General features: G+C 38.0%; 1 protein-coding gene across 1 annotated transcript; it reads right to left on the bottom strand.

Moving 5' to 3' along the window:
- Positions 1-550: 550 nt before the first annotated feature.
- LOC113313299 lies at positions 551-5,883 on the bottom strand. Its single transcript, XM_026562054.1, has 2 exons — positions 4,986-5,883; positions 551-1,085 (listed from the first exon to the last, which is right to left on the bottom strand). Exons 1-2 carry the CDS (start codon positions 5,339-5,341, stop codon positions 1,022-1,024), a joined length of 420 nt encoding a protein of 139 aa, XP_026417839.1. The 5' UTR covers positions 5,342-5,883; the 3' UTR covers positions 551-1,021.
- Between the last annotated feature and the right edge of the window lie 6,609 nt (positions 5,884-12,492).

Raw genomic sequence — 12,492 nt, 5'->3', positions numbered from 1 at the left:
AATTAAGGTAAGATCTATGACATAAAAAACCACATGATGAATGCTTAGCTGTTTGGGAGAAGAAGAAGCTGAAGAAAAAGAAAATGGAACTCACTACTACTCCAGTGTCTTTGCTGTTTCATCATAATAAATCTTAATTATTGTTTCTCTCTCTACTTTTCTAAGTCCAACTGTCACTAATTAATCTAATCTAGTATTCATATCATGAATTATTAATCCCAAACCTTTTTGATTCGTTATATTAGTTGTACTAGTACTAGGCTAAATCATCACTTGCATTACCCTAAAAACAAGTTTTCATCATCAGATTCGTGTAACCAAAGAGCTAACAATTGATATTGTTGTTGGTAGTACGATAGTGCAGGTCAGGTTCACTACCCATTATATATGAGCTACTTCATCTTCTTTACAAAAATGAAATGAACACAGACTACACGAGTCTGTCCTCAACAGCTACATGCGTTCTTGAATGTTAAGCAAACCTGGAGAAATGTACTTGTATTACTCAATTGCTTCTACATAGAGCCGGATTCTTTTTGCACTAGGTGTAGTTAAGAACTTGCAGAATTTATGGAACTGGTTACAAGAATGGTCAAGTATGATTGAAGCAATAATCTATTTGTATTATATTGGCGAGCGAAGTAAAGTTTCTTGAAAACCAAAGGCATCAAAGTCACGAACAAAATGCTCTTATTGCTGCCATGTACAGAGAACATTGGCATTAGTGTGGAAAAATTAAAGTTCGAAAAAGTTAGTATGAGAGAATGGCAAACTGCCAGCAGAATGAACGGGCGAGTAGCTCCAGTTTCGCAGCAGATCTCACAAATCCAACCGCTGCAGTTGCTGAAAAGAAACTAAATTCTGATCATCATCTACTTACATCCATTGAGAATCGCCGTGCATCTTGCAGATTGGTACATGAGGTTGTGCTTGGAAGATGTGTATGTTGTCTCGCTTTGTAGCTGCTGCAGCTGCTAGCAATGAATATGCAATGCTTTGAGTAGTAAACCAAATTAGGATCTCACTGAATAACACAAACACAGCCTCGAGTACTTTCGTCGTCATCATCTGATTCTCCTGACTCACTGCATAAGAAAATACAACTAGTGATGAAAGGAAGTAGATTCATGAAACTCAGTTATCAAACTTCTTCGTCAAACGTAGTAATTCACTTATGTGCAGAAAAGAAGTGCATTTAATGGATTGATAACTTGAATTTTCGGCATTACTGAAATGTATTCTAAGGCTATTTTTGTTTCTCTTGACCGGACAGATGAGATTGAACTTTTAAAATGTTATTTTAGCATTTAAGGTCTGTTAATGAGGCGACCGACTAACTTTGTAATCCCAATCCATTCACGTGAGTAAGCCCGTGCATTTGGAGTGAAAATGTGAATAGTCAAACTAAAAAAATAAATGGAGCTCAAAGGCCTGACAATGCATGCCCGAGGTTTTAAGACAGACGACACGCAGATTCTGAAAGTTCCAACTGCTAACAGGTTATGGGCACATTAAACATCAGCGGCGCCTAGTCTGTGCAACACTCCAGAGCTCTATAGCTCTCATAACATGTTAAGTTGTTAACGAACTCCTAAAAAGTTGAAATTTGAGAAAAGAGCAACAGCAGATAACAAACATCTGAGGTAACAAGGAGGGGGCAGACACAAATAACAAATAATAAGCAGAGTTTAAACCTCGTATTCACTGTGTGATACGGTTCGTCAAAATAACAACAATGGTCTGAAATTATACACAAAGTACAATGAAGCACACCAAGACAGATGTGGAAATGATCTCACTTCAGTCACAGTAGACATGAAAACAAATTCACAAAATTTTCAGAATTTGAACTGAATGCCTATGTAAATGTGCATAGAGAAGGATAACGCAAAAGGAGTAGCAGATAAAACACAGTATAATTTAGAGATAAATAAGGACCTGCGTAAGCAATAGCTGTTCAATTTGTGTCAAGCGCGAAATTTAGCAAATATCTGCATGGATGGAGAGACCTTGTTCACACGTAGTGACTAGTCTTGGATTAGGACCGAAAAATCTTCCTGAATGTGATTATGTAGAAAAGGTGCTTCAAATGACAAATCAAGAGACATGAATTTATACTTTCTAGACTTATTATATCAACCGTCAGTGTCTCCCATTAATAGTTTGTATGACTTCTCAATACAAATTGAAAGGTTTGTAGGAAATGAAAATCACTTTGAGTTAATTCTTCTCAGGGAATTAACTGATCCCATCCCGGAGATACCATAGGCTTGTTTGAGGTTAGGTTCCACAAGGTGCTCTCGTAAAGTAATTTTTTTCTTTCTATGGAGAGTCTTATTGAGGATCTGTCCTAAATTGGAATGTCAAAGGTTACACTATATCTGCTGATCTTAGTAGGGAGGTAACTATATGCCTCCAGAACATGTAATATGTTAACTACTTTTCCTGATTAACAGAGATCCTTTTCCACTTCTCGCTACATATCTGTTTAGTTTAAGAGTCCGTAAATTCTCCATCTTATACTCGGTTCCTAGTGCAAAAAATACACATTGGATACTTGGACAGATTGATAGAGATTTGGGTGAGAGTCTCGCCCATAAAAAGATATTTAAATGGTAAATGCGGTTTACATCTTTAAGACTTTACTACCCTGAGAACACCCTTAAACCAAATTGCAAACCTTTTTTTTATCTATAATCATAAATTTCTCCCTACACTTCTTACATTTCAAGCTGTGTTGCAACAATACGTCAAAACTTCTTTTTTTGGCGTATCAATACGTATTGTATGGATCGTGTATCCAATATGTCCAATACGGCCAATACCAACTGTATAATCCTTTTTTTCAGTTAAAATACCAAAAGTTGGATAAGAAGCAACAGTTGTCCATATATTTCTTTAATACTAATAAAAGTTAGATATTTATCACCAGCTGTCATCACCCCCTCAAGTCAATACTTATCCCAAACTTTCTCCTCCTCCTCTTAATCTCAACACTTATCTGATTGCCTCTAACTCTCTCTGTTTTATCTCCTCCAAAACCAGTAGAATACCCAAACCCTATTTATCCCAGATATTGATATACAACTATGAGCAAGAAAAGAAAAGAGGCAAATCTCAACACCCCCTTTGGAATTATGTTGAAAAACAAGGAAAAAGTGACGAAGGTGGTGGAAACAATAAAATCCAGTGCACAATATGTAACTATATATTCTTTGGTTCTTATACTCGGGTGAAAGCCCATCTTCTTCGTATAGAAGGACAAGGTGTTAAGATATGTGAGGGCATAGATCCTGATAGTTTTGAGGGCATTCCGTATCACCGTATTACCATTTTTTTGTTGGTGTATCCTAATAACGTATTGGTATCCTGTATCGGATACCGTATCCGTATCGTTGCAACACAGATTTCAAGATATTAAGTCCTTCGATAAGTTTACTAAAAGAGCTAACCACCTGCACCGGACATTTACACCTTTAGCAGTGAACTATTTGAGAAATCCCATCATCACTTTTTCAATAATATTTTCCTTGAGAATTTTGTCTGCAGTAAACCGTCCCATTAAGCTATTCTTTCTTTTGCTATCAACCGATATCTCCCTATCTTTTGTGTTACCTAACTACTAAGCCAACTCTTAAGCATACTTCAACAAATAAACCCACTACAGCCTGTCATCCTCCACACATTCTAACAATCACCATAATCCTCTCAGTTGCAACTACGATATTATTAGCAACCGCATACATTTTTAATTCCCATGTATGGAAGTCAATAATCTCAAATCAAACACCAGACACAAAACCCCGAAGAACACACAAAACAGCCAAGTATGCATCTAATAGTAGTTTAGTACCCACTAAACCTTAAGAGACATTGAAATTGACCAACAATTGGTTAACCCAAAGACTTCGTCGTCCATATTAAAAGGATCATGTTTAATTAGGACTGTCAATGGATGTTAACGTAACGGATATTGTCTCTTCCGCTATCGCTGCCATTAAAAATTAGCGGATATCCGTTATCCGTTAAGTTCCGGCGGAAATAGGAAAATCAAAAACGTTGCCGTTACGTTGGATTTACCGGATAACGGATATTTATCCGTTACCATCCGGTACAAACAGAAAATAGGCTAAAAACACATATCAGCTATTAAATCCAACAAAACAGGTTCTAAATCCATGCCACACACACACAAAAACAGACATACAAATATTCAGATGTTCTAGGCTTCTAGCAAAAGAAAAAATCATATTTTCTGAAAAGAAAAAGACATCTCCATGACTCCATCTCTATTTTCGACGATACACAAACACAACACCAGTGAAAAAATTTACACGTGCAATACGCACGTTAGCGGATAACGGAACTAAACCTAACAGAAATGCACGGTTCCACTACCGTTACGTTAAGAAGGGATTATCTGTTAACTTATCGGTATCGGATATCCGTTTACCGCTATGTCGGACGGTAGCGGTAACGGCTAACGGATTATCGGTATCGGCTAACGGAAAATCGGTATCCATTGACAGGCCTATGTTTAATTGCGCGAGAACATGCATTTCCTAGTCCTGCTTCATTGGAACTAGTGGAAACATTACCGAAAAGGTGTACATAAGACCACTTTGTTTCTCTCTTTTGGATGTAAGAACACGCGACCCTAGTAATTAAAAATATAGCGTTCTACTATTCAACCACAAGAATAAGTTGACAACTAGATCAAGGCTAAATTTAGACATCAAACATTTCAACTATACTTTGACCTGATAGGTGATCTCTGATTGTCTCATCTAAATTCAGGTACTCACACCAACTAAATTGTAGTTCAAGCAAACCAGGTACAGAAAAATATATCTAAAATTCAAGCTCAAAACATGTAATTCACAGGATATAAACTTAATAAAAGAAGGAACTAATCTGAAAGCAAAATCTATAAACAAAAACTGATCAAGTCAAATATTAAAAAAAAATGTGGATGTTGAACTAACCTGGGCTCAAATTCCTTGATCTCAACTAAATCTTTCCCTAATAAATCCATCCACTGAACTCTAGCCTTTTCGACTTGTATCCGAGGTTCCGAATTCGGTTTCTTTAGACTACTTTTTGGTAAAATTTCAATTTCAATTTGTCTTTCCTCTAAGCTTCCCTTGTCCTCCACTTCCTCCTGGTCGTCAACCTTCTCACTACATATCTCCCCCACTGAATCAGGAACTGAACATACTGTTGTTGTAGGAACATTTGAACCGTTTTCCAATTTCAATGGACAAGGAGTGAGTAGATGTGATGAGGGTTTGCAGAAACAGATAAAAGAAGGACAATGGACTTTACAAAACAAAACCCTCATCAATAACAACAACTTGTTTACATCCACTCTTTCATTTCAATCAATTGAATTCTGATTAGAAGTATAATCCGACTCAAGAACAACATAAATCAAATATTTTCAGAATAAAACAAGAACCCAATTCTCAGTAATAATTGCATAAAAAAGGGGATCAAATTAAAGAAATCCTTTTCTCTTTCTTTTCCTAGCAGTTGTAAGCATCCATTAAAGAATATAAAAGGAAGGAAAAAGGAAGTTAAACAAAATTCTGACACACCAAAAAAGAAGAAGAAGAGTAAAACCCAGAATGAGATCTGATGGTTAAGGAAATGAAACTAGTAACAATCAAAACAATCCCCCTAAATTATCTAAAGAATCAATGTTCCTTTGGTTTTGATCAAAAGATGCCCCCCTTTTTTTCACTAGCAATCTCACCTGAAGGAAAATAAAGGAAAATAAAAGAGTGACTGTTTATTCTATCGGAAATGCTATTCTGCACTCCATTCACAGCACTACTCACCACTCAAATCCAAGTGTCCCAATAATACTGGTCAAGGCTATTCAACCATGACCCACCTGCTTACCAAAAAGGTTTTTAACTCCCAAAATCAAGGATCTAGATATGGGTGAGTGGCAATTAGTGCTGTGACAAGTGAGTGGAATAGCAATTTATATGGAAATGCGAATGACAAGGAATACCCTTCAACTCCTCTTCCCTTTTTTAAGGTTGAAAGTTGAAACGATTTTTACTCTGCAGTCCACCATTTTTACTGTGCAGTCTCTCCATAATAGGTTTAGGAAGGGAAGGTGGAAGAAACAAAAAGGAAAAAATATTAGCTGGAAAGCTTATAATTGAGAACACCCATTTGGAAGACAAGCCAACAACATTCCAATTTGTAACTGTAGTAGTATTTCAATAGTCCAATGCAAGATGACTCTTTCAATGGTGACTCCTCCTCCCAAAGATTATAAGATTTCTAAATGATAGGAGGAATATTAAATGGTTTGTATACTTTTCAAGAGTGGGCAGTTTTTACACAAACCTTAACTTGTAAAACATGCTTAGAGCAACGTCTGGGATCTCATTGCTTCAGCCTATAAGTGTAACTAAAACGTGAAAGAGATTAAGGATGCTGAAACCAAGCTATCATGCAGAATGAGACCCCATTAATACATATTTAGAGAGGTGAGATGCTCAGGGTTTACGAAAAGACCAACATAAGCTAATGGAGCGTCCCATCCGTAACAACTGTCGCCCTTCTTTTTATTTTTTCTGTTTGCAGCCAAAGAATCCAAAGTGAAGTCCGACATAAATGGTTCATGGGATAGGTAAGAATTTGTTTATTAATGTATTTTTGTGTGATACGTAGGGTATTGGGATGTGGACTAGCACGTGTTTTTGTTTCCGGGGAAGAGTATTGCATTGTTCGGCATTTGGGTTTCTCCAAGACTCCAAGAATGAATGAATTGCATTTTCGGTTTCATAATCTCATAGCATCCATCCTTTCCTTTTCAAATGTGCTTTCTTAGAGCTGGCTTTGGGGGAAAAGATGCTCAAATGTTTGGCTTCTAGGCGATGAAGAAACACACGACCAAACTCAACGTTTAATTTCAGAGTTAAAGAATTCAATCATAGAGCCTCAAGACTCAAATTGTACAATAATTTAGAACTTAGAACTAGTAACAATAAATTAGATGGTCGTCAGCTGATTCTTACAGTTTTGAATGGTTAAAGCAGTGGCGGAACCAGGTTTTAAGATAAGGGGGCTTGAAATTTTTTATAAAATTGATGGACTGAACTCTAGAAAATGTATAAATAGGAACGCGCGATTGGGGGATATCAAAACTATCCCCAACCAAAGGTGTCTGCTAAGGGGTGTTTTTTGGGACGAAAATACTAAAACACCATTTGATTAATTAAAAAATATTATGAAAAGTCTGTTATACCCTCCCACAAAATAAAAAACTTAAAATCAAAACCAAACACAAAATCAGTTATCCCCCATTTGTGTGTCGGCATACTCGTGTGCTAGGGTTAGGTTTTGAAAATAAAAATTTCTTCCATCTTCCTCTCCTCTTCTTCATCGTTCTTCATATACTCTACGATTAATCGTTGAATCAAAAATTTCTTCGTCGATTAAAACCAACCCATAAGAATGCCTCCACGAAAGAAATCAGATGCCCAATCGAAATCAAAATCGATTGCTCAACAAAAACAAGAAAAGAGGATTGCTTTGATTGCTCAAGAGCAAGAGGAAGAAGAACAAGAGAACTCAGACAATCAACCTCTCGTGAACATGGCTTCTGTGAGAAGGTAAGTGATTTAGAACTATTTAATTAGTGTTTCAATCGATTTGTAGCTATGGATTTAGGTCAAAATCGCAAACCCTAACTGAAACAGTTGAGTTTCAGTAGCTTCCGGCATTCAATTTAGTATGAATACCACACCGGAACAGTGTAACAGCATTCGATTTAGGATGAAGACCACACCGGCACTGTATTACGACATTTGATTTAGGTTGAAGACCACACCGGAACTTAGTTACGGCATTCGATTTAGGATGAAGACCACACCGGAACCCTGTTACGGCGTTAAAATTAGGTTGAATACCATGCAGGTATTCAGTCACGGCATTAATTTGAATTTATTCGATTACACCGGCAGTGAGCTTCTAATAAACAGAGAACCCTAGGATTTTCTTATGGGTACCGGCACAGGTTTTAGGTTAGATTTCATACCGGTACCCTGTTACGGCACGTGTTTCAATTTTACGTATGTGTCGGCAAAGGTGTTTTGGTATCCAGGAACTTTCTAGAAATTACCGGCATCCACGACAATTATTTGGCAATGCCGGTAATGGTTCCCGTCATGTAATGGTTTGAATTTACTATGTCGTGTTTTGGTCACGGCATGGTCGATACTTTGTTAAGGTATGCCGATAGTTATGATTCTATGTCATTATGTGGTGTATCTATGCTGGTATTAGAAATTAAAGTTAGTTGTCTTATATTTATTTCGTGCTTCTTTTGAAATAGGACTAAAGCAAAGGAAGCTAACAAACGAACAACTAAAGATGTTGGCATTAAGAAAAGAAGGAAGGATGGTCTTGGTACTCCTCAATCTCTGCCTCCTAGAGGGAATGAACAAGGTCGCAACAAGCGTTTGGGGGCATCTACAAGAGGTGAAGTTTGGGAGAGTGATGTGATTTGTAGATAGTGGTAAAAGTGGTTCGATTCTCAGACTTGCGAAGGACAAAATATAGACTTAAATTCTAAAACTAAAATAGAAAACAAACTAAAAATTGTCACAAACTCAATCAAAGATGATATCAATATTAAAAGAACACTGAGGCTAAGATTCCACTATTTTCCAAGTTCAAAGTGATTTAATCCCAATATTTATAGTTATGCAATTTTCTCGTTCAAGTTGATTCTAACTTATTGCAACTAGTAGATTCTCAAAATAACAAGTGTAAATCCAAAGCATAGAACATCAAAAACCTAGGTCCAAGTATGTTCTATCAAAAGAAATCACAATGTCTTAACAAGGATCATTCAAACAATTTTCAACCAAGGCAAATAATCATAAAATAATTGCAAATAAATAAATAAAATAGAATATACCACTTCTTGTTGGAAAAATAGCTTCCTCTATCGCCTCAGCAATGGGGTTTAGCTCCTCATATTAATCACTTGCTCAAAATACATGTTTGTTGCTCAAAAGTTGATTAAAGATGAAAAACTATAACAGTGGATGTTTGCAACGATGTATTGGCGTTGCAAGACAAAGGACTGACTGTTACAAAGAAGTCATTGTAGCATCGTTACAAATTTGAGACGCTGTTCTTATTTGCAGCGGATGTTCTTCAGCAGCAGCAACAGCAGAATACGGTTTCCTGCAACTTGATCAATATGGCTCTGTAGGGTTTCTAACTCCTCTGCGACTGCTCCAATAACTTCGTTTTCTTTCATGGGACTTAAACACACCTTTTATACTACTCAGAAACCTAAAAATAGCGATTAATTCTCGCTTTTTCTTTACGTGCAAGTCACGGCAATAATCTCTTCTGCCGACTTCCCTAGCCAATTCTGAGCTTTCCCGATTGTCTTAAACTCTTCCTTAGATAGAATACTACCTTAGGAAACAATTTCACGCGTTTAGTCTCCCTGAATTACCAAAAATCAACCCAAACAGAGACCCGTACAAAACTCAAACTCTGTTTCCTTATTTTGGATTATCCATCCCATTCGATTGATTCCAGCGCACATACCAGGCTTGTTAAGTTGAATCACGTCTAGCCCAGAAAATTTCAGCGGTTGAATCTCACTCAAACATCTTCGAAATCCAAACGAAAATTTGGTTGCTCACTGGTTATTTTTCCCGCCAAAAAAATATTCGAATTTTGAGAAGAAAGTGCCCCCTATCATGTGCTGGTCTCCCTTTAGAAGCTGTCTGGAAATGGATTCCCCTTAGTAATTAGGTCACCCCTTATCCAAAGTGAGAGTCAGTATAGTAATTTTCTCCCACGAGCGCAAAAACCACTTTTTTAGCCAATTTCGCCGCAAAAGCTTATTTCTCCAAAAATACCTACAGGGACATAAAAAGCCATAATAAATATAAAATCGAGCACTAATAGTATATACAATTGAGATTATATAAGACACAAAAATGTGCCTATCAGAGAGTGGTCGTGATCGTAGTAAACTCGCAATCCGTGAACCTACCGGAGCAGTTGAGGAGGAAGATGAGCAAGATGAAGAGGAAAGTGAGGAGGAAGATAATGAGATTTATCCAAGTGAATTAGCAACCCAAAGCCAAGTAGTAGTGGAACAAGGTGGGCCAAGTAAACAACCGACACAAGGCAAGGGCACAAGCAAAGTTAAAGTTAAAGGTTCACACCTTCCTCATATTGATGACATGATACCTGACCTTGATCGTGGTAGAATTTGGGGTGCATCTTGTTTTGATCCGGGCATCTATTTGGCTACAAGGACTCTTGGGCTCGTACTATCTATCAAACCTATGTAAGAATTTATATCTCGTGCATATGTATTGTTTTGTATTTATATAAAATCTCTTAATCGTATTATCTCCTAATTGTAGGATCATAAGAAGGTTGTGCGTGTTTGCCGAAATCAAGCCGCGTCTCATTGGGATTTGTCTAAGAAATGTGAAGAGGTCCAAACATTAGTAAAGGATTCTGGTCTATATCCTTTGGTTGAAAATTATGTGAAGCCAGATATTGTGACAGTCAATTGCTTCGTTGAAAGGTATCATGCTGAAACAGATACCATGCACTTCCCGTTTGGCGAGATGACCTTGATCCCTGATGATGCTCAGAACATTCTAGGCTTGAGTGTTACTGGCAAATCAATTGCAGAAGGAGATAACTGCCCGGACCTATAATGGTCGAAATTACACGCTCTTACTAACAAGTTGTTGGGTTGGGACTACAAAACTTCTGTGGAAAGCTTCTATGTATCTGAGAATAGTAGGACAAAGACCATCAAGATGACGCTGCTTAAGAAGGCCTTTGAAAACACGGCGCAGGGAAAAGACGAGGATGGATGGGACCCCGCACAGATTCGCTATACATCTGTTGCGTACCTGTTATTCATCTTGGGCACTAGGGTATTCCCTGATACTAGTGGCAACAGGGTTAGTGCAAACTACCTTCAATACTTGGATTCGTTAGAAGAGGTCTTTAGCTATTCTTGGGGCACCGTGGTAATGACACATTTGATGACGGAGATGAGAAGGGCCTCTAAGGCGGTTACAAACCAATTTGTCGGGAATTTCACTCTTCTCCAGGTAATTTTGTTTTTAAACTTATGTTCTTGTTTATATTGTTCACATGTACCCTTATCATGAACTTAGATACAAAATTTACTGATTTTTATATGTATCATTTTACATTTGTATAGGTGTGGGCTTATGAACATTTCCCAGCATTTTTCAAGGGCAACCCCTTCTTGAAGATTATACCCTGTTGAGATTATTAGTCCCACATTGTTGGGAAATCTAAGATCATGCGGTTTATAATCCCTTAGGTCCTCTCCACTCATTGCCAATTGGTTTTGAGTTGGATGCCCGTATTCTAACATGGTATCAGAGCAGGCTATTTGCGACGAGTCATTAGACCGCGCCTTTACTCCGCGTCACCCGATTTAATTATCCACGTGTTAGACCCAACGAGGCTACATGTGAGGGGGCGTGTTGAGATTATTAGTCCCACATTGTTGGGCAATCTAAGATCCTGCGGTTTATAATCCCTTAGGGACTCTCCACTCATTGCCAATTGGTTTTGAGTTGGATGCCCGTATTCTAACATACCCATTGATGACCCCGAGGAGCCTAGAGCCAAGAGATACCAGTTCAACAGCCATTCGAATCCCGGTAACAATCATCGACTGACAGATATGAGATTGGCTCTGGACGCGATGACTACCAAAGATGTTGTGTTCGACCCTTACAGGGAGGCTAGAGAAAACCGCTAATATTTGAGGTTCTATATGTTGCATTTTACAATGGGCCTTTGTTCCACCCAAAGGGATACGTTATGGCTGATCCTCGACGTGTGATGCGACAACTTGGATATAAGCAATTACCCTGCTTCATGACAACCTCTACTGAAAGGTATCGGCTTGACCTTTCTGTGTCCATGTCAAGTTCCACAAGGTTGAGTATGATCCAATTCCAGAACCAACACATTGGAGGGATAGGGAACCACGTCGTTTGGTAGATGCTAGTAATTGGGAGCCTGTGAACAACGGTGATGAAGCCGATCCCGCCTACATTCATAATTACTTGGAATGCTCACATCCTTTTGTCGTGCGTCGGACGACGTCGAAGTTCCACCCCATAAAACCCTCCCGTTCCAACTCCTACAGAGGCACCACCTACGATGGCCCAACTTAATAAGACCGTTGGATTGCTAGTAAGTATTGTTAATTTCTTAGTCGTTTAATTTACACATAATTTTATATCAGCATATATATACTAATTATGTGTTGTATGTATGAAACTAGCGGGGTCGGCTTTGCAAGTTGAGGAAGCTGTTTGGTTGCAAGTACGACGAAGGAGAGGTGTTATCCATTGAAGAAATGAAGGAAGTCGTGGAAAAGCTTGATAAAATTGAATACCCAAGTGCAAGAGCTTTGTTTAGGGAAAC

Source organism: Papaver somniferum, chromosome 9 (assembly GCF_003573695.1).
Source record: "Papaver somniferum cultivar HN1 chromosome 9, ASM357369v1, whole genome shotgun sequence".
Classification (NCBI taxonomy): domain Eukaryota; kingdom Viridiplantae; phylum Streptophyta; class Magnoliopsida; order Ranunculales; family Papaveraceae; genus Papaver; species Papaver somniferum.
Note: the sequence above shows the minus strand (reverse complement) of the source record. Positions and strands in the feature narration are given on the sequence as shown.